This window comes from Crinia signifera, chromosome 2 (genome assembly GCF_055691185.1).
Source record: "Crinia signifera chromosome 2, ASM5569118v1, whole genome shotgun sequence".
Taxonomy (NCBI): Eukaryota; Metazoa; Chordata; class Amphibia; order Anura; family Myobatrachidae; genus Crinia; species Crinia signifera.
Window position 1 is genome coordinate 18781199 of NC_139218.1, and position 27444 is coordinate 18808642.

General features: G+C 47.7%; 1 protein-coding gene across 1 annotated transcript in view; it reads right to left on the bottom strand.

Moving 5' to 3' along the window:
- Positions 1-26742, bottom strand: part of BACE2 (beta-secretase 2) — a 46438-nt gene extending 19696 nt beyond the window's left edge. The window contains exons 1-2 of the mRNA XM_083171668.1: positions 26249-26742; positions 1630-1718 (exon numbers count right to left, since the gene is read on the bottom strand). Coding sequence (XP_083027794.1) covers positions 1630-1718; positions 26249-26509 — 350 coding nt within the window. The 5' untranslated portion in view covers positions 26510-26742. The remainder of the gene's footprint in view (positions 1-1629; positions 1719-26248) is intronic.
- Between the last annotated feature and the right edge of the window lie 702 nt (positions 26743-27444).

A 27444-nucleotide genomic window follows, 5' to 3' on the forward strand; every position in this document is an offset into this window, starting at 1 on the left:
GGGGCGACATCCATTCTTCAAAAAAACCTCCCATCTTAGTGAATTTTCACCCTAGAGTCTTTTTACCCTATGGCACAAAGGGAAGCAAACTTAGCGTCGACATGCATCTGGTCGATCAATAGGTTGACCACTTTTGGTCGACACAAGCAATTTTTTGACGCGAGTTCTTCAGTTTCTATTTTATACGTTTTCATCCCATCCACGTGTATTACGACTGGGAACAGTAAACAGGTGTGAAGAATGTCGCAGGTAAAGTCATGGGGGAGTATTCAACGCCATCCCCTTCACTTGCCGTTTCCACCTCGCTGGTACTTTTCAACGGAGTGTGGCCATTAAAATGGCGGGGCTCATCCCAAAATGCATCTGACTCTCTGAATTTGCGGCGAACTTCGCTGTTTAAGGGGGATCCGGATTTCTTCCAAACATTGACTATGGATAGCTTTTCCTTATCGAAAATAAGCCATTCTCGCTGCACAAACCCCCATCACCGCCACATTGAATACAACCCATAGAGTCCATGTGCTCAAATCTACAACTTGACACACACACAAAAAAAAAAGGGGGGTGGGGGGGTGGTGCTATGTCGGCGTTTCCTTTGTCATTTCAATGTCAACTCTGAGCATGTAATCTAGACCAGGCTTGTCCAAACTGAGGCCCTCCAGTTGTCATGAAACTACACATCCCAGCATGGCTTGCCATAGTGTTGGCATTACCCAATAGCTAAACTGTGGCAAGGCACAATGGGACTATTAGTTTTCCAAAACAGCTGGAGGGCCATAGTTTGGACATGCCTGGTCTAGATACGGTCTATATATTACTGTCAGCCCTATGCGGCACACCACTTTTTTTTTTTCTGCCTGTGTACTAGAGACGTTAGCTGTGACACTAAACGCACTGGAATTAGCGTTTCACGCGTACGAGGGCTCGGCATGAGGTAAATCAATTGGTGCTGCATCGGGGCTTGTTACAGGGTCACATTCCGTGGCACAAACTCCCCACATCATACTGGGTCAGTGTAATTTAGTAGTTTTGTCACAAAGTATTAATTTACTATACTTGGCGCAGCTGAGATCCTGGTGTGCTCAGAGGGGCTATTTGGCGCGATGGAAGCCATAGTGTATGAGGACACATCTGTAACTGAGGTGACAATGTCATCATCAGGAATAACGCACTCTGGTTATTACACGCAGATTTCCTGAGTGTTAAATACCGATATTACACAGGAGGATGTACATTACTTACCCTCAGTAAGGGCCAGATTCTCTAAGCTTCAAAAGTGATAAAATGGAGAGTGCTAAACAGCCAGCCAATCAGCTCCTGTCTGACAGTTTTCAAACACAGTCTGTGACATGGCAGGTAGGAGCTGATTGGCTGGCTGTTTATCACTCTCCATTTTATCACTTTTGAAGCTTAGAGAATCTGGCCCGGAATGTCTTATTATTCCAGCTCCTCATAACGTGTAAATGTCCCAGAGCAAACAGAATATCAAACATATAGGAGGAGCACGACACCGCTATAAAGTCCTCAGGAACATGGCGCCGTCCATGCACCAGACTACAGTAAGCAGCGGTATACATACACTCTACCAGCAGTAATAAACACACAGACACGAATGGCTGCAATACTCACAGGTCAGATCGGTAATACGTCGTAATATCTGGATTTGGGGCTCCGGCAACTGCAAAATTACTGCTACCCGTGTCTACCAAAATATTCAGCTGCAAAAACAAGAAAAAAAACACATCTGGTTACAAACAGACACAACCTCTGTGATTCTTCATCAGCTCAGACTTGTCCCATCAGCAGCACGGTGGGAGTCCCCCCGGTAGACAAAATTCATTAGTCCGAATTAGGCACCCTGTCCCTTCATTACTACACTATAATCTACTCCTTACACATCATTAAAAACCTGATTAGTTTTCCGCGTACGCTCGCCACGCTTCGGGCTCGGTGGCTCGCCACACTATATAAAATCAACTCCATGCCGACATGGATAGTGGGGGTTGGAGCGTACTAACTATAGTGGGTGCCCAACTAACATATAAGTACCAGAAAAAAAAAACAATTTGGAAACCTCTTTGTTTTAGTCCACATTCTTGTAGCTTGTGGTCTTTGTCTAATGCCGGCCATACATCAGAACGATATCGTTCCAACCAGCCAACTTTTGGCTGGTTGGAATGATAGTCTTTCTAGTGTGTGGGAGCAAATGATTATCAGCTGTTTGCTCCCTCACGACCAAAAATGTTGAAAAACGGCCCCAAACGGTCGTTCAAACTAGCTGGGAAAAATCAAACCTGTTTGCTGTGTGATGGGAAACAATGTCTGGGTCCCCCCACCCAGAGTGCCGGCCGCTGCTGGGCGCCGGCAGGCTTGTGTGAGTGCTGTGTCTCCGCAGCTTCCAGCACACAAGAGGCAATAGGTGCAGCGGCTGCAGGCAGAGGTGCCCAGGCACAAGTTCCTTTAGCTGCAGGGGATGGGGTAGAGCGGCTGGGGATGCCGGGGATGTGGAAGGTGGTTTTGGGGCTCTCAAGTGCTGGAAGCTGCAGAGACTCTCTCGGGAAAAGCGCTCACACAAGCCTGCCGGCGCCCTCCAGTTGCACCTGCGGCTTCTCCCCCAGAAGGAACCTGGGGGGAGGCGGGGGGAATTTGCTGAGCCAGCAGCGGCCGGCATCCTGGGTGGGGGGGGACCCAGACATTGTTCCCCATCATCAAAAAACAAAACAAAAAAAAAAAAAAACCACATCCCGTCGTACGCATCTGAGCACACTTTCAGCTTCCGCCACTTATAGGATACACGTCCCTATAGGACCGTCGCCTCAGAAGCGGATAAAAATTACAAGAGAGCATGTTACAGAAGATGTGGTAACGGGGACGCCGAGACTGTGCCAATATTCTAATAGATCCCAGTTCTGTCAGAGCGAGAGATTAACACAGCGCTGATCAAGGGCTTTTCAGGAGAGAAATATGTTAATATGCTGATCTATGAGAACCTTCCACAGCGCTGAGTGGAGACATTAATCTGAAAAGTCAAATTCCATGTTCTGGAGAATTGTGCTGACGTTCTGTGGAGCTGAGGAATGTGGGGCCCACTCGTCCACACCATGTCTGAGGGAGCCCTCACCAGCACCGTAACCGGACAGCCGCCGGGCCCAGCACACACTGCCCCATTGTGCGCGGCCGACTGGAGCCACAGGCGGCAACTGTTCCATACATTGTGCGAGAACATGGACATGTAAATCACTTCCCACGGCACATTACACAGAAACATCAGGCCGAGTACACAGAACCACAAAAGGAATCATATTACTAATGTTTAACACCATGATAGGTGGAAAATATTGGTTTAAATAACACTATACCTATTGCCTCAGGAGATGGGAGAGGGAACGGCAGGCGAGGGGGGATGCGGGACCATTTGTCTACAACAAGAAGATAGACAGCCATTAGGTCGACATGCCAAAAGGTCGACATGGTTTTTTCTGGGGTTTTTTACCCAAATCTCGACACAGTCGACATAGACACAGTTTGAAGTGAACCGCAGCCCCTCCCTTCGCTCGGCACACTATTATAATCTAACTCCATGCCCTAGTGGATGGTAGGGCATGAAATAACGCCTGTCGGCACATGTCGGCTCAAAAAACAGTGAAAAAACAATGTCGACCTAATGGCATGTCGACCTTCTTGTTGTAGACAAATAGTTTGGATACCGGCGAGGGGTTGGAGAGGAGGCTGGGTAATAGTGTCAAATAGTGGGAAAAGGTGGACACAAGCAAGAGGTTGACACGGAAAAGGTGGACACAAGCAAGAGGTTGACACGGAAATAGTAGACACATGAAAAGGACGACTTTTTGTACTTTTTGTGGTGTCAATTTGTAGATTGGAGCAAACGAACCACAAATTAGCGCACCGCTTCACCCAGCATGCTCCAGGGCATTTTACACCTCCCAATCGTGGATGTCAATTTACCCATGGTCACAATATTGACAACCATTGACAGACAGTCAATCCAAGTGGGCATAGAGTTACAGTATAATAGTCCCGGGTCCAGCAACCCGCCAATCTGACCTGGGTAGGTATAAAAAAAAAAAAAAAAGAGAGAAGAAGGAAGAAGGGAGGTTTTTACCGGGTCGGACCCGGGTTGATGGGCAGTGTGAACGGGTAAACCTGATTGACTGACTTTGGTCCTGTTCACACTACAGGGAGGAGGTTAGCGTCCACTCCAAGTGCTGCTTACTACCCAGCACCCGATGACGTCTGCGACCAGATTATTGCTGGGTCGCTGCTGGGGAGCTTTAGCTCGAAAATGCCGGGTCGCTTCCGGGACGGACCTATGTGTACAAATCCCAGACCGGACCCGGCATTTCAGATGTGAAAGTGGCATTAATGACCTGGAACGTATTATCCAATGTGACATCAGGGAGTGCAGAAATAAAGGAAAAAAAAAAAAAAAAACAGACACTTGACACTCTGCAAACAAAGTTGGGTTCTCCGACATCCAGACAAGCGACGCCACGTGAAACCGCTAACGTGTACATTCTTATTAATCACACACCTGTGCGCTAGCATAGTGCACACCTGAACTGGGGTCTTTGTTGGCCAAAGACCTTGCACTTAGTAGCTGCCAATTAGGTACTTGTGAGTTATCTGGACGCCCGATTTTTTGATTGTATGCCTTAAGTTAAGGCATACAATCAGATGCGATGCGATGCGATATCGCATCGCATCGCATGCGACCATCGGATGCGATGACCCGATTTTTCCATAGGAATCAATGTTAAAATGATTCCTATGGAAAAAGGGGTCCTTTTCATACCCCTACTATCCAAGTGGGCATGGAGTTGGATATAAACCTGTGGCGAGCGTAGCGAGCCACCGAGCCCGAAGCGTGGCGAGCGAAGCGAGCCCCGCGAGGGGACGGTATTCCGTGTCCCCTCGCGGGGCTCGCTACGCTCGCCACGCTTCGGGCTCGGTGGCTCGCTACGCTCGCCACAGGTTTATATCCAACTCCATGCCCACTTGGATAGTAGGGGTATGAAAAGGACCCCTTTTTCCCATTGAATTCCATGTTAAAATGGACTCAGTCCATTTTAACATTGATTCCTATGGAAAAATCGGGTCATCGCATCGCATCGCATCCGATGGTCGCATGCGATGCGATGCGATGTGCCCGATCCGACCCGATTTTGAAATCGGGCGTCCGGATAACTCACAAGTACCGCCAATTATTTATCATAGAGGACAACATCATCCCGCGCGCAGCCTGACCCCTCACGGACGCCCCAACAACATCACCAGTCCCTAGCGAGCTGCGTCACGCTGCGCTCCTCAGTAACCGCGCATAATGAACAGACCCACTTTGGACGGCGTTTACTGCTTGGCCGGGTAACTACACGGTTAACCACAAATTCCTGAGGAACAGCCTGATCCTTATCCGCCATCATCTCCTCCCAGCTGGATATAGAGTTAAAACATTTATTTATTGCTCAACAGCCAGAAATCACTTTAGAAGAAACTTGCGGCTCTCTAGATTTTTCAGCGGGTTAATAGATGTGAAAATTAGCAGCCAATTTAAATAATGCCTCATTTAACACAAATATTCCTAATTACATTACAAGCCCATCTGCTGCGAGCTGCCTGCAACCACAGCAAAATAAATCGCTTTTTTGGCCCGGCTCGGCTGGGTTTGCACGCAATTATTACATGTTATTATTGGCGCTCGTTTTGCTAATCATCTTCTTTTGGCAACTTCATAACGAGCCGAGCGGCTCATCTGTTCCGGCATATGTTTTGTGAAAGGAGCTGGCTGATAACGGTGTCATGCATCGTATCACCGCCAGAGATGTCGCCATATGTCGGAGACACGCCGCGTCCTCGCTACCAACATATAACAACGACAGAGCAGGATTTACTAGCACGCCACAGGCCTTCATCTGCAGGCGCCGGTAATATAAATGGGTATGGATCATTGGGTCACCAGCAAGTTGGTCGACAGGGTCATTAGGTCGAAATGGGGTAGGTCAACAAGGTCATTAGGTCAACATGGGGTTTTTCATAGTTTTTTTTTACTCTAATGTCGTCACAGTCGACATGGACACAAACGTTGATCCGCTTTGCTCGGCACACTATTTTATTCTCCCACCACGCCCTAGTGGATGGTAGGGCACGAAATACCGCCTGTCGGCACATGACGGCTCAAGTAAACTGTGGAAAACCCTGTCGACCCAATGACCGCATCTCATATAAACACAAGATCGCCCCAAGTCAGGCGCCCCAATATTGCTTAAATACATTTTTAAAAAGCTTCAATTTTTATTTTATTTTTTGCTTTAAAATGCTTCAATTTTTTATTGAAAAATTTCAGTCAACCGTTTTCCCGCCAACCGTTTACCTCACTGTCTATGGTCATTTGGACACTAGACTGAGTTATGTAGCTCAGAAGATCATTACCCTTTACACAGCCGACCAAGCTGCATGACAGCTCCTACTCGTAACTTGTTCTACAAAGAAGTAACTGAGATCATTCCCCCACAGGGGTCACACAGACGGTAACGTGACTTGTTAGACGTGTTGTACAACATACATTGGGCTGCGGCCTAGAACGGATATGTAAAAGTATTGTTCTCCCACATAAACATACACGAAGCCGGCTGCCATGTCAACGCTCACATGCCCACTCTAGGATTTGTTTAGGGCAGGGCGCTGGCCACCAGGCAGGGCACATTTTATATTAGAAGTTTACATTAGAAACAAAAAAAAAAAAAAAAAACTAAAATTTTTTACATTGCACTAGGATTGCGCCCATTAAACCTGGTCATACTCCTGCTATGCTATGCACATTACATATTCTGTCGTAATGACAATTACACATTATGGGCAGGATGTACGAAGCCGAAAATACGGTAAAACCCCTGTTTTACTGCATTTTCAAATTTACCAAAATCCGGCCACACCGTCTTTGGTGGGCAGGGTATCGCCAACTTTGGGTGGCAATACCCTATAGAAGCCTATGTGCTTCTTATCGCCTCCCGCCGCAAGCCAACCGCCTCCGCCTACTCCCCTCTCCCCTTCCCCCTGGCTTACCTTGCTGCAGGTCCTCCTGGACCCGGAAGGTAAACCCCTCCTCCCCCTAGCAAGGCAGCCGGACGTCCCTCCGGCTGCAGGGGGGAGGAGACGGCGCCTGAGAAAGCCACGCTGAGCTGTCCCAGGGTGAGGGGAGGAGCAGGCGCACATGGAGGTGACGGAACACTCCGCACCGCGGCGGCCGGGCGGCTATGTATATTAATACATCCCGCCCTCTGGCACACACTGTAATGCCTATTACACATTATACCACACACCATAATGCCCATTACACATGATGGCATACAACGAAATACCCATTACCCATACTGAAAGTTCTGAGCGGCATGTCGGTGGGGGCAGCGCCAGGGCACACAGTCCCACACACAAAAAGGGCAGGGTGCAATTTTAGGTTTTAAAAAACGGGCAGGGTGCGGCACCCTGCAATAGAATCTTCGAGGGAACACTACCCACAGCAGGAAACACGCCACTAGCAGATGGTCACACTACACACCGTACCATTATGAATACACAGGCACCGAGGATTAGGATTTCCAGTTCCCCAGCGTGTAATACCATTAATAACCTACAGCAGCGCTCCTGCCTGTGGAACACCCAGACATCAATATATCACTGCGTGTTCTCAAGAATGTCTCCCTAGGGGGATGGAATCCACCCGGAAATGGGTCACGGTTCCTACCCTTGGCCCAGTCCACAGATGATTGGGAGTAACAAGTGATGGCATGTACCTATCGCTGTGATCTGATGCGGAATAACCTGGGCCGGTTACCAAGGTGCACATAAAGTTCTTATTTCTGTCCTCTCCATACACAGCAAGTACGCAGTCTGCAGGACACGTCCATTCATAGTATGTGATTTTATGTTTCATGCAGGAGTTAAGAGGGGGAGATGTATTGAATATTGATAGAAACAGAGAGAGATAAAGTACCAAACAGCCGCCAAACTCGTTTTACAGGCTGTGTTTGAAAATGTAACATCAGTCACACTGCATAGATAGGATTACGGTACTGTCCCTTTAAACAAGTACACTCGTGAATTACACAGGTTCCAGGGCTGGCCAACTTAATGCCTGCAAGTCTCCTGGTTTAGATCAGCCACAGAACCTGTGTAATTTAAGAGTGCCCCAGGTTAAAGTGATATTATGGTAAGCCAATACATAGCAGAACACCATTTCCACTTCAATGAGGCCCAGGCTTCCCGCAAGACATCATATGACACTTGGCAGGCTGGTCAGGTGACACCGTTACTTAAGATCTTTACACAATCTCCGCATGACCCGTCGGGCTGGTCTTGGGATTTGAATGAGGACCTTTGTGTGCATCGCTCATCAGCTGAGAGGTTCCCTGCGTAGCCCGATCAGCCATCAGCATGACTACACAACTCAGTACCGTAGACAGGCAGATGCACAGGTTCAGTGCCCAGCCTTTATAGAGGCACCTAACCTAGCCCGTGCCGACGCACTGTGTAATAAACCAGTGTGGTATACTCAGACAGACCATGCCTAGGTCAACAGTAAGAGGTCACATACACTAGCTTGACATGGACAAAAGTTGACACAGAAAAAAAAAGTTTTTCACTTTTTTTTCTGGTGAAAACGTTGACACCGGAACACACAGACCCCCTAATATTGTACTGCTTGGCACACTGTGCTTTGGGCCTGGTGCCGTGCTTTGCTTCTGTTCTGCTGGGCACACTTCAACTTTACCAATCGAGTCCATGTGGATGGTAAAAATGAAAAAGTTGAATTCCCCAAAAACTTGGGTCGACTTGCAAGTCAACATATTGGTGTCAACTCATGCTGCTTTCACATTGCCTAAAGTAACATTTAAGACCCATGTAACGCTGTTTTCCACAATCTTGTAATGTGCCTCCACCCCAAGCAGGGTCGGTTTTACCGACTATCAATCACTTATTTATATTTAGTCGTTGACGACTAGCGGGGTGAGCTTGGGGAATCACCCTGAATAAGGTTCGGTGAGATTTAACAACTGAACAATTTATTTATACACATGTAAGTACAACATGCCACCGGATACATTACCCAAACTGGTGGGTCATATAAAGATATCAGATATATAGACAAATAGTATTATAACACACACAATACTCAATTTATGACCCTTTCCCTGGAACTGGGAGATACAGTACTCCTAGGCGTATAGCCTGAATCCTGCAAGGGGCAAGTATCTTACTTTAACATATATACCGATACACCTTAAAAACGCTATTATACGATAATCATATTATTGGGTAACAATATTAACCACTAGGTATTATCATTTCTTATACTTTACATATATAAGCTACTTCTTTCACTTATAGGTGACCTCATGTAGCAATGTCTGTAATCCAGTCAAATTATCCCTACATTTATGCCCCCAAGTAAGTATGTAGTGGGCTCCTTTGTGGTGTAAGTAACGATATGGATGCAGTCTATAAAGAGCGTCCCCTGGCTCGTGGAGAACCGGGTTTAGCTCTGTGGAGTAATCCAAAATAGTATTGTTGCCGTACTGATCCTCCTATAGTACTCCTGGTCCCTTATATCTGGTTTTCCCTTAATGACTATTATCCATGGGCTATGTGTAATACGTAGTCTCCACTGGGGGCTGGATACTAATCGGTACAAGTAGCTGTATCCTCTTTATTATGGTGATGACTGCCTCTAGAGTCTGCGTCCCTGCTGTCTAGCCATAGGTCCCTGGAAGAGCTTATCAGGTGCCAGGGTCAGTAGTGCCGTATTATCATTAGCTAGCTTCCCCAGGCTCATTCACCGGGTTTCGCTATGGATATATGGAGCGATAGCCTAATCTCCACCGGAATGGTCACAAAAGCTGCTCCCTGGCTTGAACTGGACAGAGAGGTGTCCCCAGGCTCCTAAGCCGGGTTTAACTCTCTCCAGGCCAGCGTGTGGCTATATAAGATGTTAGGAAGTTGAATATGATTCGCCACAATCAGTGTAATACTCTCCCTTCAGTTAGCCGCTCGCTGAGGTATATGATATATGGAGGGAGAACTTTGAGTGTCCAGCCAGTCCCCAGGCTTTAATACTTATGATACAGGGTCAACTAGTATACAGTATATGGTGTCTCTAGCAATAACTCCTCTCAGGATAAGCACAGGTTGCGCACTGTCACTTCTTTCTGCGCAGCATCGGCTTAGCTCCGCTTCTATACACCACAGCTGCGTTTACACCATATGGGGAGACACTCCCCCGGCTAATAGTTTATGCCAGTGCTCTCATACTGACTGCCTGAGCCCCCTCGTCCCTCCTAATGTTAGCCCCTCCCTCGTTGTCCTATTAGGGAGATTTGGGCTTGACTGGATGAGGGCCGGACTCACCCCGCCTCCGGATGGGAGGTAACGCACCTCACTCCCTATCAGACTCCCGGCCTGACTGTAGATGACGCGACTTCTTCAGCGCCGCCCACGGAGTGACGATACTGGGAAGGATTTCCCCTCCGGCTGATCCGCTCCGTCCACCACCCGAAGGGATGCCAGCTATCAGTTCTCCGTTCTCTCCTCTATCAGCCCAGGGATGAGGTAATCACTCCCCCGTACACAGCACCGCTCTCCGTCTCTCTTATGCTGCGTTGCTCTGCATGTCCATTCCTCCGTTAACCCCCTCACTGCGTGCCCTTCTCGAAGGTTCTCTCTCCCTTCTTATATTAACTCTCTCCTCACGCGCTTCTCCCTTCCCTCCGTTAACTGTCCCAGCAGCGCTATCCACGCGCACCATAACTTTATTAACCCACTGCATACAAGGCTCATATACAGTCTTTATCCCAGCTGTGGAGATAATGTTACTGTCCTCCACCATCAGCCTTTGGGCACGGAACAGTCCTTGTGACCCCATCAAATAACATCCCCCAGCAATTACTACTATAGTTCACAACACACAATGTGTGGTCTATATACATATGTACATGAAGGGTATTACATTTCTCCCCCTGGAGATCAACTTGGCTCGTTCCATACACAGGCAAATTGATCTCCATTTACACTTTATAACACAGTACGTATTATATTCTTTTCCACTTTAACAGTAACAACAATTTACAGGTATGCCTCCAAAATATGGCCATGAATATACCAATTGTGGGTGTACTACTCTATCTACTACTGTGGGACACCCCAATTGCTCATAAGTTAACATTCTTGGAGGTCTACGCTCCCTGGCGGTTAATGGAGGTTCCATTTGGTAATTACTGTATGAAGTTTCGCTCCCCCAACTCTCTTCGGTAACTACCGGATGATCGATAAGTTCCGGCTCCGGGAGGACTTCCCTGAGATTTGAACTTCCAGCATCGACCATTTGATTGAAATCCATTTCCCATGTGGCAGTTGGTTCAATACTCCCTTCTCTGTAGAAATACCCCATTTCTGTGTCGGGCTCCTCTTCTTTGGCCTCTTTCATGTCGTCTGGACCAACAGACGAGTTGGCTTTCTTTTTGGGGGCCTGATTAGTGGCCAATTCACCATTCACTGGATTATCCCTGGGAGGAAATATAATGTCTTGCGTAATGGGTAATAAATGTTGACGGTGGTATGTCAGTAGAGGTCCTTTCTCGCCCTCAGGGACAATCTGGTACACCGGGATACCGGGCAACTGTTTTAACACTACATAAGGGACGTCTTTCCATCTATTCTCAAGTTTATGCTTGCGAGGGCAACCCAGTCTCTTAAGCAGGACACGATCTCCGGGTAGTAAAACTTGTTCTTTTACTTGACTGTTATACCGTGCTTGATTTTTTTTATTTTGTTTTTGAGCCGAGTTTTGGGCTAACGAGTAAGCACTATTGAGTTCCTTTCTCAACTGGTCAACATACTTTGAATGAGAAGGAGCCTTGACAGTAGTAGGAGAGGTGCCCAGGCTAATATCAATGGGTAGTCTGGCCTCTCGACCAAACATCAGTAAATAAGGGGAAAATCCCGTAGCTTCATTCTTGGTACAGTTGTAGGCATGCACTAGGTGACAAACATACTTGTTCCACTGATTTTTTTGTTTTGGATCTAAGGTACCCAGCATGTTTAATAAAGTTCTGTTGAACCTTTCCGGCTGAGGATCTCCTTGTGGATGATAGGGAGTGGTTCGGGATTTCTGTATCCCACACAGTTCACATAGCTCCTTGATGAGGTGACTCTCGAAGTCGGGACCCCGATCAGTGTGGATGCGGGCCGGCAGCCCATAATGTATAAAAAACTTTTCCCAGAGTGTCCTGGCCACTGTGATTGACCTCTGATCGGGAGTTACAAAAGCTTGGGCATAGCGAGTAAAATGGTCAGTTATAACCAGAATGTTACTATTTTTTCCATTGGGACCCTCAAAGGAAAGGAAATCCATACAGACTAATTCCATGGGCCCCGAACTTTGTAGACTGACCAAATTTGCGGCATGCTGGGGTAACGTCTTTCTTAGTATACAATTTCTGCATTTGCGACAGTACTCATAAATGTCTCGATTCATTAAGGGCCAATACACCCTTTCTGCTATTAATTGTTGTGTTTTGTCATATCCCAGATGCCCATGTTGGTCATGCAGGGCACTTAACACCACAGGCCTTAGATCAGAGGGTAGTACTAACTGGTCTTTGTTCCTACCAGTGTGTGTGGTAGTTCTCCGATACAATATTCCGTGTTTTATCACCAAATTTCTTCTTTGACGACCCAATATCTTAAACCTTACAGTCATTGGAGAGGAGAGGGCCGTAGCGGAAGGATGTTGTATTTGCTGCAACATAGCGCCTATCTCAACGTCATCTGTCTGGGCTTTTCGTAACTGTTCCTTGGACCATTTAGGTAAATTTCTCATTTCTTCTTTGTTAATCCAACAATACATTAATGGTAACGATTTTCCAGAGGCGCCTAGTGCGCTAACCCGTTCTGGCAGTTGTTGTATACAGTACACTTGATGACACAGCCCTTGTAGGGCCGGAGCCGGTACTTCTATCCATTCATCATTTTCACTAATATTGCAGGACTGAGGTACTCGTGATAACGCATCTGCATCGGTATTGTTGATCCCAGGCTTATATTTCAAATCAAAGTTGTAGTTGGAAAGAGCTGCCAACCATCGGTGCCCTGTTGCATCCAGTTTTGCCGTGGAATTGATGTATGTTAAGGGATTGTTGTCAGTATGCACGGTGAAGCTAACTCCATATAAATAATCATGGAATTTTTCCACTACTGCCCACTTTAGCGCCAGAAATTCCAATTTATGGACTGCATAGTTCTTCTCACTACTGGAAAGACTCCGACTAACATATGCTATTGGTCGTAAAACCTCCTCTTGCCATTGATAAAGAACCCCTCCTATACCATCCATGGATGCATCTACATGAACTTCATAGGGTAATTCTGGATTGGCATAGGCTAATACTGGGGATTGAGTCAAATGCTGCTTTAATTGTTGAAACGAGCTGTCACACTCTGCTGTCCAACGTTCTCCAAATTCTTCTTGTGGCTTATAATACTTTACCAGGTCATGTCGGGGTGTCCCCACCGGAGGATACCCTTTGGTAAGTTCAGTGAGTGGTCGCGCAATTTGGGAATATTGAGGGACAAACCGCCTGTAGTAACCACAGAATCCCAAAAATGAACGTAATTCTTTCAATTTCATGGGTCTAGGCCACTCCTTCACTGCCGCTATCTTATCCGGGTCAGTAGACACTCCCTCTCGGCTGACTACATGGCCCAAATATTTGACGGTGGTCTGGCACAGTCTGCATTTATCAATTGACAGCTTCAATCCCTTTTGGTGTAACCTTTTCAGTACTTTCAATAGTCTATGATTGTGTTCTTCTAAGGTCTTACCGAACACTATGACATCATCGAGGTATACAAGTACTTCACGATAGCACATATCCCCAATCACTTTTTCCATTGTCCTTTGAAAGGTTGCAGGGGCCCCCTTTATACCTTGTGGCATTTTAAGAAACTCAAAAAACCCTATCGGACAAATAAAGGCTGTCTTGGCACAATCATCTGGATGCATGGGTATTTGATAGTATCCTGATCTTAAGTCCAGTACAGAAAACCATTGGCTCCCCTGAAGGCAGTCCAGAGCTTCTTCCACTTTTGGTACTGTGTACTGATCTTCCATAGTTCTATTATTAAGCGTTCGATAGTCTATACACAATCTTATATCTCCATTCTTTTTCCGGGCGACCACAATAGGAGATGCATAAGGACTTTGAGATTCAGCTATTACTTGATTCTCAAGTAGAAATTTTAAATGAAGGCGCACATCATCGAAGTCGGCAGGAGCCAATCTTCTTGACCGTTCACGAAATGGGGTATCATCAGTCATTCGTATTCGGTGTTCCACCCCAGTGGCCGTTCCTAAATCCCAATCGCTTAACGAATATACTGATTCAATTACTTTCATTTCCCGGATGAGTTGTTCCCGATCGTCATATGAGATATCGCTGCCATTAAAACATTCCAATATTCGGGTGTTGAAGGCGGAAAGATTAACCTCATCAGTTCTGGGGTGGGCCATATCCTTTGGAGCTGCAAAGGAATTTAGAGATTTTGCCTCGTGGTCAGAAGGAGGTGAGATTATGTTCTCCTGGTCTTGGCACCACTGAGACAAGGTTTTGAATAAATGTGAATTAGTCCCCACAATTACAGAAACAACATCTTGTCCAGAGGGAGGATCAGGACATACAAGGGCTAAAAAAGGCAAGGGGTGTTGATACTCTGCAGTATTGTCTATGAACTGAATGTGAGTGGTCACATATCCCAAGTAGGGGTATTTTTGATGACTCAATCCCCATATCACTAGTCCCTCTATAGGGTTCAAAGGTACATCTGACAGATGTTGATGGTACCATCCCTCGAAAATTATGGAGACTTGTGACCCACTGTCCAACAACACTCTACAATACTGTTCATTTATTAGCGCTGGAACCATTGGGGCGTCTCCGACTAGGCCATTTTGTATTAAACTAGACCACTGGGTGTTCCCCATTGAAGATACATCTATGAGTGGGGAGTCGATGCGGGGGTCATCGGCGTCCCTTGTACGTTTCCCGACAGTGTAGAATCCCTTGGGTCTGTATTAGGTACTCGTCGGCTATATCTTCCCCGTTGTGGGCATTCGAAACTACGATGGCCCAGTTGGCCACAACTATAACAGGTATAGTTCCCTCTATCATCCGATCTTCGATTATAACCTCTTCCACGAGTCCTAGGGGCTTCCGTCATCCCCGGCGCAGCTGGAGTCTGAAAGGCTATTAGTTGATCTAATTTCTTATTTTGCTCTTCCATAAGCTGGTATAACCGGTCAGAGGCTAGAGGTACTTCAGTAGCTGGAATTACCACCTTGACTCTTTTGAGGGTCTTTTCTCTGTTTTCAATTTGCACTTCTTCCAATTTCACTTCTTTTATTAGCTCACTCAGAGTCGGGGCCTTGTCTTTGGATATAGTACACCTAAGCCGTTGGGCCACTGGGTTGGATGTCAAAGCTCCCCGCAACACGTACTTCAGTCTTTTCTCATCCATTTCTGCCCCCTGAATTCCTCCTTTGTCTAATAATTTATACAGAATCTTATTTAGACGATAGATGAAATTAGTAAGAGTCTCATTCGGTTCTTGGTATGTGTGATTAAGTCTAGATAATAGATCTCCTACATCCTCTAATGTTCCGAAGGAGTAGTCTAGGGCATCGAAATAATCCTTGAGCGTAGCATTACTATTACTCCTCCTGGTGGCTTGTATAATGCCCATGGCCGGCCCTCTAAGACTCTCTACAATGCGTTGTTTTTTTATATGCTCCGGACATCGCCATTCTTCTGAATGCTGTGTAGCAGTTTCCCTCCATGCTTCATAATTTTCTTCTCCCGTCGGAACTGGTACCAATCCCGAAAATATGCGTAATCGCCTATATCCGCCTTCATAATGCCACCTTTCCATCTGACTAACTACTCGATCCAATACTTTATCCACCGACGGGTCTTGATCTGGTTCCCGAGTTGCCTCAGTAGCTAAGTGCGGACTAGTATGGGAGGCCTTACCCCTTTCTCCATTTCCAGCATGGGTAGCATAACTGTCCATTTGTATCTCTCTCTGTTCCTCCCCTGCACCTTCAGGCCAGATAATCTTCCACCTTTGAGTGGGTGACTGTGAAGTTATAATCTGAGCCGGTATTAAGGTAGAATCCAATTTGTTAAGGTTAGTAATCAATACTGCCCACACATCTCCTTCTTCACCTCTGGATTTTTTATCGACCAATTTGGGTCGACGTACTCCATATAGTTTATCGACTTCTTCTAGAATTTCTTCATCAGCCAGGTTGTCAAACTTTCCTGCCATAGCAAAACTACAGTCCACAAATAATCCATGGAGCTGCATCCACTCCTGGAGTTCTTGGGAAGTTATAAGTTCCATTTTGGTTCGGTTGATCTCAGCAGTGCCTCCAGATGTAACGCTGTTTTCCACAATCTTGTAATGTGCCTCCACCCCAAGCAGGGTCGGTTTTACCGACTATCAATCACTTATTTATATTTAGTCGTTGACGACTAGCGGGGTGAGCTTGGGGAATCACCCTGAATAAGGTTCGGTGAGATTTAACAACTGAACAATTTATTTATACACATGTAAGTACAACATGCCACCGGATACATTACCCAAACTGGTGGGTCATATAAAGATATCAGATATATAGACAAATAGTATTATAACACACACAATACTCAATTTATGACCCTTTCCCTGGAACTGGGAGATACAGTACTCCTAGGCGTATAGCCTGAATCCTGCAAGGGGCAAGTATCTTACTTTAACATATATACCGATACACCTTAAAAACGCTATTATACGATAATCATATTATTGGGTAACAATATTAACCACTAGGTATTATCATTTCTTATACTTTACATATATAAGCTACTTCTTTCACTTATAGGTGACCTCATGTAGCAATGTCTGTAATCCAGTCAAATTATCCCTACATTTATGCCCCCAAGTAAGTATGTAGTGGGCTCCTTTGTGGTGTAAGTAACGATATGGATGCAGTCTATAAAGAGCGTCCCCTGGCTCGTGGAGAACCGGGTTTAGCTCTGTGGAGTAATCCAAAATAGTATTGTTGCCGTACTGATCCTCCTATAGTACTCCTGGTCCCTTATATCTGGTTTTCCCTTAATGACTATTATCCATGGGCTATGTGTAATACGTAGTCTCCACTGGGGGCTGGATACTAATCGGTACAAGTAGCTGTATCCTCTTTATTATGGTGATGACTGCCTCTAGAGTCTGCGTCCCTGCTGTCTAGCCATAGGTCCCTGGAAGAGCTTATCAGGTGCCAGGGTCAGTAGTGCCGTATTATCATTAGCTAGCTTCCCCAGGCTCATTCACCGGGTTTCGCTATGGATATATGGAGCGATAGCCTAATCTCCACCGGAATGGTCACAAAAGCTGCTCCCTGGCTTGAACTGGACAGAGAGGTGTCCCCAGGCTCCTAAGCCGGGTTTAACTCTCTCCAGGCCAGCGTGTGGCTATATAAGATGTTAGGAAGTTGAATATGATTCGCCACAATCAGTGTAATACTCTCCCTTCAGTTAGCCGCTCGCTGAGGTATATGATATATGGAGGGAGAACTTTGAGTGTCCAGCCAGTCCCCAGGCTTTAATACTTATGATACAGGGTCAACTAGTATACAGTATATGGTGTCTCTAGCAATAACTCCTCTCAGGATAAGCACAGGTTGCGCACTGTCACTTCTTTCTGCGCAGCATCGGCTTAGCTCCGCTTCTATACACCACAGCTGCGTTTACACCATATGGGGAGACACTCCCCCGGCTAATAGTTTATGCCAGTGCTCTCATACTGACTGCCTGAGCCCCCTCGTCCCTCCTAATGTTAGCCCCTCCCTCGTTGTCCTATTAGGGAGATTTGGGCTTGACTGGATGAGGGCCGGACTCACCCCGCCTCCGGATGGGAGGTAACGCACCTCACTCCCTATCAGACTCCCGGCCTGACTGTAGATGACGCGACTTCTTCAGCGCCGCCCACGGAGTGACGATACTGGGAAGGATTTCCCCTCCGGCTGATCCGCTCCGTCCACCACCCGAAGGGATGCCAGCTATCAGTTCTCCGTTCTCTCCTCTATCAGCCCAGGGACGAGGTAATCACTCCCCCGTACACAGCACCGCTCTCCGTCTCTCTTATGCTGCGTTGCTCTGCATGTCCATTCCTCCGTTAACCCCCTCACTGCGTGCCCTTCTCGAAGGTTCTCTCTCCCTTCTTATATTAACTCTCTCCTCACGCGCTTCTCCCTTCCCTCCGTTAACTGTCCCAGCAGCGCTATCCACGCGCACCATAACTTTATTAACCCACTGCATACAAGGCTCATATACAGTCTTTATCCCAGCTGTGGAGATAATGTTACTGTCCTCCACCATCAGCCTTTGGGCACGGAACAGTCCTTGTGACCCCATCAAATAACATCCCCCAGCAATTACTACTATAGTTCACAACACACAATGTGTGGTCTATATACATATGTACATGAAGGGTATTACACCCATTATTTTTAAACAGTATTTAACCACTTGAGTGAGCAGTCCCGGAAATTGCCGCAGCGGGCTGTCCCAGAAAATTTCCAGGCATACCACTATGCAGTAGGTGCATCCAGAGGCGCACCACCTTTAGGGGGGATGCGGTCATTTGGTCGACAGTCATTAGGTCGACATGGGGGTTTTCACTGTTTTTTTGACCTGACATGTGCTGACAGGCGGTATTTCATGCCCTACCATCCACTAGGGCGTGGTGGGAGAATAAAATAGTGAGCCGAGCGCAGCGAGGCACCGTGCCCGACGCATTGCGAGCGCAGCGAGTCCATGTTGACTGTGTTGACATTCAGGTCAAAAAACAGTGAAAAACCCCATGTCGACCTTTTGACTGTTGACCTAGACAATGTCGAACTAATGACCTTTCGACCTAGAACCATGTTGACCTTTCCCATGTCGACCTATCGGTGTCAACCTAATGACTGTCGACCATAATGCTGTAGAACAAATTATCCTAACCTCATTAGGGGACCCCTCCCCTCTGGAGATCCTACGCCGGAGCTCCCCTGCCGCCATTTGCAGCAGTGACGTGTGCTCGGGAATGGTCGGGGCGGCTCGGGAGTGCTCAGGCGCCCGAGTCCCCCTGAGCCGCCGCAACCATCCCCAGGCATGCCGCTTACGTCACTACTGACTGTGACAGCCGGAAAGGAGGTGTGTGTGTGGGGGGGGCTTCCTGCATCCTGTGGTGGGTTTTGCTGGGGCAGGACAAACCTGCCCCAGCAAACCCCCCCCACTCAAGGCGTTAAAACGACTCTGAGCCACTAAACCCCTTTCACATTGCAGGTGAAAACAGTTTTAAATAGTATGAAATACTATTCACACATTCAACCCGTTTAACGCCCAAGGAACAGTTTCAAGCCTCAGAAAGCGCCGTTCACACTGCCAAAAAATCAGCTCTGAAATACCGGTATTTGTTAAACAGTTATACCCCTTTCACACTGCAGTTCTTAACCGGTATATTGCCGATTTTCTAGCCTTTTAAAATAGTTAGAGCTGCAGTGTGAAAGCGCCAGTCTGCATTTACCGGTTACAAATAACCAGTAAATGAACCGGTATATGGGACTCAGGGAGCGCAAACACTGAGACAGCGCAATGCATATTTAATGAGCGGGTCTGCTAATTAAATATGCGCATATGAAACCTGGTATTTACTGCAATGTGAAAGGGGTTTAAAACCGTAATATACCATTTTTCACCTGCAATGTGAAAGGGGTCAAGTGGCTCAGACCCGGTTTAAATACTGGTTTAAAATACCTGGTCTTAAACGTTTTGGCAATGTGAAAGCAGTATTAAAGCACCATGGAGCTTTCACACTGCAGCTCTACCCGTTTTAAAACACTAAACACAGGCAAATTACCGTTTAAGAGTTGCCGTGTGAAAGGGGTATTAGGTGCCCATACACGATACAATTATTGTATACAATATCGCATCTCGGTTTTGCGATGAGATAACATCTAGTACAAGAAGTACGTGCAGAACATACTTTTGTACTAGATCTCATCGCAAAACCTATCAGTCCATATTAGTCCCTGTCAGCCATCTAGAAACTGTTCAAAACCAGGTTACATGTAACGGAAAATGTATCCTTATTCGCATAGAACTTACGGTAGAAAAGTAATTCGGGAGAGCCCGATAAGTGTAGGAGACTTGTTAGACTGACACTCCCACTAGTGGAATTTATCACATAGGCAGCAGTGCCATTTACACACTCCCATTATATATGCCAAGAAAATTATATTTATATATTCAATAATCTGCTGACCTCCCTGTTGGATTTCTGCTGTTCTTGACCTGTCTTGATAATGACCCGTTTAGGCTCAAAACGCCAACATTAAATATGTAACATCTGTACAATAAACCCCTCTTGATTTTTTTGCATTGATTGGCGAGTGCCCTCTTCAGACTTTTTTGTTGCTGGACCGTCTACTTATATTGAATATCTATCTATATTTAAAATTAGCACCGCGAATTTGGAAAAAAAAAAACACAACAAAAACACACAAGAACTTTCAAGCGACGCCGATGCCCATTTGGAATAATCTCCCGCAGCTACGCAGCTGTAACCTGCATGAACATGAAAAACTGTTTCTCAAACTATTTACAGGCTCCCGATCAGCAGCGGCAACACAGGGCCGTCCAAGAGTCAATGAGGGTAAATATTTGCATAGCGAAGTATCTGGACTCGTTTCACCCAGAATGCCGTGCAAGGAATATTCCATTTCAGTGGATGTTTTTCTTTTTTAAATCATTTAATAAATTGGGATCAGGTGGTCTCCTCTGAAAATACACACCGCCTACGGGTTTTACATAATGTTACATACAAGTGTATCTAACGTGTGACATTCTGCTAGAAGCAGGAAGTTCGGTCTTCAAGATCCACAGATAATCCCCCACACGTCCGATGTATAACCTGCAACTTTACCCTCAGCAGTGATTCTTCACTGATTCCAAAACACAGGCCAACAGGCCATGTGTTGAGTATGGGTCAGTCACAGGAAGGTCAACATCTCAAAAAGGTCAACATGGGGTTTTCTCTTTTTTGACTGAATGACGACAGTCGACATGGACACCGTATCGGTGCACCGCTGCACTCTCCATGCTTCGGGCACACTATTCTATTCTCCCTCCACGCCCTAGTGGATGGTAGGGTATGAAATACCGCCTGTTGGCTCACAACAGCGTGAATAACCCATGCCGACTCTTTTGACTGTCAACCTTCATGTCAGCCTAATGCTTGTCAACTTAATGGCCCCATCAACCTTTTGAGGTGTCAACCAAGCGACCATATATCCATCTGTTGAGGCAGGCATGTCCAAAGTGGGATGCAGTTAATTTGCCGGCGGTCGGAATCCCGACACTGGAATCCCGACCGCCGAAATCCCGAAACTTTCTTCCTCTGTGGGTGTCCACGACACCCATAGAGGGAGAATAAAATAGCGTGCCGAGCGTAGCGAGGCACCAGGCCCGCTGCGTGGCGAGCCCGCAAGGGGGGGGCGATCCATGTCCCCCCCCTTGTCGGGATTTCGGCGGTCGGGATTCCAGTGTCGGGATTCCGACCGCCGGCAAATTGTATCGGATCCGTCCAAAGTATGGCCCTCCAGCTATTGTAAAACTACAAGCCCCATCATGCCTTGCCACAGTTTTACTATTAGGGAATGCTAAAACTGTGGCAAGGCATGCTGGGATGTGTAGTTTCACAACAGCTGGAGGGCCACAGTTTGGACAAGATATCCCTGCTTGTGTACAAACAGTACAACCAAATTTACTGTCACTCTACCGCTTTCAGACAGCAAATGCAGGTTCAGTCCCGGTGCGACCCTGCATCTGTTCAGATCGCATAAGCGAACCGGCAATATTGGTGGTTCGCGGACGTCATGAGGGGGCGCGGTGGAGCGTCATCGGGGGGCGGGGAAGGAGGCAGCACTTAGAGATGGTGCTGCCTCCTCCATAGTGTGAACGGGAAACTGGTCGCTCAACCTGATGGAACCCGTTCACACTGCACAGTAGCGAACCGGTAAGAACCCTTCTATTTACCCTGTTTGTATTGCTACCAGTTAGCTGTAACCCGCAACCCCTTTCACATCGCACCAATTACCGGGTCGACCCAGCATGAACCCGGTAATTTTGTGCGATGTGAAAGGGGTATAATTAAGTCATCGGTACTTGTTTCCTAGCACGGCCACACCGATTAAGATCGGGGTGGTCGTGCTGAAAAAAATCAGGTCGATCGCATCGCATGCGATTTGGTCGCATGCGATGCGATCGACGCGACCGACCGATTTTTGACCCGATTTTTTTCATTGAATCCAATGTAAATTGGGTCCCTGGGACCCAATTTTACATTGTATTCAATGAAAAAAATTCCCAACCCCCCCAAATTGAAGCGCGTAAACAGCAGCCCACGATAGACGCATACCCGAAGCGTGGCGAGCGCAGCGAGCCCGCGAGGGGCGGCGGTACGCGTCCTCCGACCTTTTCATGCCCTACTATCCACTAGGGCGTGGAGTGAGAATAGAATAGTGTGGCGAGCGCAGCGAGCCACCGAGCCCGAAGCGTGGCGAGCCCCGCGAGGGGACGCGGATACCTTCACAGGTAAACGCGTACCTTCGCGGGCTTCACAGGTGTCCGCGTCGCCACGGACACCTGTGAAGCCCGCAAGGGGACGCGTATAACTGTGAAGGTATCCGCGTCCGCTCGCCACGCTTCGGGCTCGGTGGCTCGCTGCGCTCGCCACACTATTCTATTCTCACTCCACGCCCTAGTGGATAGTAGGGCATGAAAAGGTCGGAGGACGCGTACCGCCGCCCCTCGCGGGCTCGCTGCGCTCGCCACGCTTCGGGTTGGCGTCTATCGTGGGGCGACGACGGGGACATCTATAATGTGAAATGGGTCATATGGACCCATTTCACATTTTTACACCATTTCAATGTTAAAAAAAATTTTAACATTGAATCCTATGCAAAAATCGGGGGCATCGCGTCGCATCGCGTCGGGACCAATGTTAATGGTCCCGACCGACGCGATGCCCCCGATATTTTACCTTTCCCGACAAGATTTCAATGTTAAAATATTTTTTAACATTGAAGTCTATGGAAATATCGGGGGCATCGCGTCGGTCGCGTCGGGACCAATGTTAATGGTCCCGACCGACGCGATGCCCCCGATATTTTATCCTAGCCGGCAAAATGGACCTGATTTCAAAAGAAATCGGGTCCATCGTGGGTAATCGTGTCCCTTAAGTAAGGGACACGATTACTCACGATTGTGGCCGTGCTAGGAAACAAGTACCAAGTCATCTGTGCCGAATCATAGATAGCGATAAAACCTGGACTGGCAGGTTGCAGTGAGAACTGTTAAAGAAACCCTGGCGTATACAATACACAGAATATATCACACACACACACACACACACACAAGACATAACGGCACTGTCACACTATACTACAAAGATCTAGTTTGTGCTTAGCGGCTCTGAGGTGACAATTGTATATAATTAGCACCTACTCTCAGAAGTCACTTCTAGGATATGATAATTATCAGGATTAACTAGTTACACAGCAGCCCTCTAATCTCTTTGTACCGAGACGCGACACGGACCAATAAGGCATCAAATACCGAGAGAAACACCGGACACGGATCAGTAGAACACTGAAAAGAAAATACGATTTGCATTTTTTTTACTTGAAAAGATAACGCAATGATTGGCGCTTTAACCCCTTCAGTGGTGGGTTCATTTTTTGTTCAATTGGGAGGTGTGTTTAATAGGTGAGGGGTGGGGGGCATTCTTGATCACAGGACTAGATTTCACTCACTGAGCCATCCACCTTGTGGGTGGGCATATGCAAACGCAGTGTGGTGTGGCAAAATAATTAATCGGCTCAAAAATAAAAAATACATCATTTAGCTGGCTACGCAACTTCAAATGGTCTGTCCAACCAAGCAATTGGGTGCCCAATACGAAGATCTGGTAATGTATGGGATAAAATGACGATCGACCATTGGCGCTAAAGCAGACAAATTGGGGCTAAAGCAGGAATGTGTTGCGTACGATAAATGGTGCTCCAGCCAATTCACCACTAACTGTCATTTTTAAAAAATTTAGAAGCCTATTGCTGGAGCACCATTTATCTTCCGTAACGCATCCCAAATCATTTGGGATGGCATCCTTGTAGAATGGGCAGTGCCCTGCCTGTTGGCCTACAGAGAGCATGTCTAGGGAGAGATAATTTGAGGAAGTTTCGGAAACCGCTTTTCTAGAATAAGGGAAATGTGAAAATATCCAAAAAAGTTTCCCCTTGTGAAATGACACAACGTCTGACTGACGGGACCTGCCCAACATTTCTATGTACTCACCTGGCCAGCGTGCTGCTCGTGAAATTAGCGTTATTGTCCTTGGCGATTTACCTTCCGTATTTACACAGAAACATTGTTCCCTACACCGTAATGCTGGTTTATTAACCTCATCTAAATAAAAAAGTTATGTCACCATCATAAAATATCCACCTATGTGATTGCCAGGAAAACGTTTCCTCTATACACAGGGTGGAGCGTTTTTGCGCAGTGGTTAGCGCTGTTGCCTCAGTTTCGGCCATTAACATCTATCAGATCTGACTGCCCACCCAGCACTACCTCCCTTGCATTCTTTACTAGGTGATTGCTCAGCTTTGGATGGATGATCCCGAAAACGCTTACGTAAACTAGAAAAATGTCACATTGACCCAACATAGTCACCTGCCTGCTCATTCTTTACATTTTCCACAGTTTACTCCATTTATTTCAGATGGGCCACTGACTGAACCGCTGCTTGCAGCAAGTCCACATATTGTACAGGTTACTGTCCACTTCATAGGACATTATTACAAAACATTGTTATACTACTCCACAAGCGATCTCCTGGGGTTAGAAGCCACAGCATGTAGAATTAACTCCTGGGTTAAGCAGGCACACCATAAAGGGCTGGGCCCCTCACCAGTCAGGGTAAGTAGCCACACTACACATAGCTGGGCACCTCAACCGCCGGGGTAAGTGGCCGCACTATACATAGCTTGGCACCTCACCCACCGGGGTAAGTGGCCGCACTATACATAGCTGGCCCCTCACCCACCGGGGTATGTGGCCACACTATACATAGCTGGCCCCTCACCCACCGGGGTATGTGGCCGCACTATAGATAGCTGGCCCCTCACCCACCGGGGTATGTGGCCGCACTATACATAGCTGTCCCCTCACCCACCGGGGTATGTGGCCGCACTATAGATAGCTGGCCCCTCACCCACCGGGGTATGTGGCCGCACTATAGATAGCTGGCCCCTCACCCACCGGGGTATGTGGCCGCACTATACATAGCTGGCCCCTCACCCACCGGGGTATGTGGCCGCACTATACATAGCTGTCCCCTCACCCACCGGGGTATGTGGCCGCACTATACATAGCTGTCCCCTCACCCACCAGGGTATGTGGCCGCACTACACATAGCTGGCTCCTCATCCACCGGGGTATGTAGTCACACTATACATAGCTGGCCCCTCACCCACCGGGGTAAGTAGCCACACTACACATAGCTGGCCCCTCACCCACCGGGGTACGTAGTCACACTACACATAGCTGGCCCCTCACCAGCCAGGGTACGTAGCCACACTACACATAGCTGGCCCCTCACCCACCGGGGTACGTAGTCACACTACACATAGCTGGCCCCTCACCCACCGGGGTAAGTAGCCACACTACACATAGCTGGCTCCTCATCCACCGGGGTAAGTTGCCACACTACACATAGCTGGCCCCTCACCCACCGGGGTACGTAGTCACACTACACATAGCTGGCCCCTCACCCACCGGGGTAAGTAGCCACACTACACATAGCTGGCTCCTCATCCACCGGGGTAAGTTGCCATACTACACATAGATGGTCCCTCACTCGCTGGTGTAAGTGGCCGCACTACACATAGCTGGTCCCTCACTCGCCGAGGTAAGTGGCCGCACTATACATAGCTGGTCCCTCACCCACCGGGTAAGTAGCCAGCTGGCCCCTTAGGTTAATAGATAGTAACTTGCCCTTGGTCAGACAGCCCCCATACACAGTGCAGCCGGGCACTTACCTTCTGTGCCGGGGTCCCTACGGCCAGCTCCAGGTAGTAGCCTCTCCCCGAGTCCCCCTCCAGGTTATCCACCATCGCCATGAAGTTGACCCGGCCGCTGGGGTCCGAGGCCAGCGACAGCCCCACTATGTCCTTGGGCGCAGCCGGGGAGACGGGCCGGGGCTGGCTGACCTGAGCTGGGGAGATCCGGAGCGGGAAGGAGAAGGTGGCGGAGGCGCAGCGGGCGGCCCCCAGCAGTAGCAGCACCAGGGCCCCCAGCATCGTGCCGCGTCCCGGGGCTCACAGAGGCTGGATGACCGGGTAACACATGCCTGCTATGGGCGCTGCAAATCCAGCACGCACCGGTCACTGGGTCCTGTGATCCCCACCATGCAGCAGCCAGTGCCCGGGGCCGGACAGGCGGATACAGCGGGGAGGAGTCCGGGGAAAGTTCTGCAAACTTATAGCAAACTTCTACCGACTACTCCAGGGGCTGGCGGGGGGAGACAGGGAGGATCGGGCGCCCCCTGCTGGCAGCACCGAGTATCTATCTATATCTACATCTCTCAATCTTTATCCACTGTATCTATTATAATTATTATTATTATCATCGTTTATTTATATGGCGCCACAAGGGTTCCGCAGCGCCTGACAATACATAGATGAGAGAAAAACAATAAAATAACGAATTACAGTACAATGCAATTTAGGGCAAATGCTTGGTAAATAAAGACAGTTCCATCAGGGGACAGGACACTGACACAATGGGGTGTATTCAATGCTTTCTGCGAGCTGTGACAGCGAGCAGGGACAGCGAACAGGATCAGTATTCAACTGACCCCCTGCCACACGGCGTTTCCCCCCTCGCTAGATTTTTGGAGGCGTATGCGCTGCTAAAACAGCGAGGCTCGCGGCTAAATGCAGCGGGCACCTGCAATAGCCGGGACCCTTGCGCGTTGAATAGGGTGAGCGGACGGTGCGGGGTTAAACAGCGAGGATAGCTAGTTTTCAGCGATCCCCGTCGTATAATCCCCCGAACCGGCCGCATTGAATACACCCCAATTATTAGGGTGGCAGAGGTATATATATTCTAGACGAGTATACATATCTCTGCCAAGCACAGGAGAGGGGGCCCTGTCGTGAGAGCTTACATTCTACAGGGGAGGGGCAGACAGGCGCGGATAGGTATTAGATAGACAGTGTCTAGATATTCAATA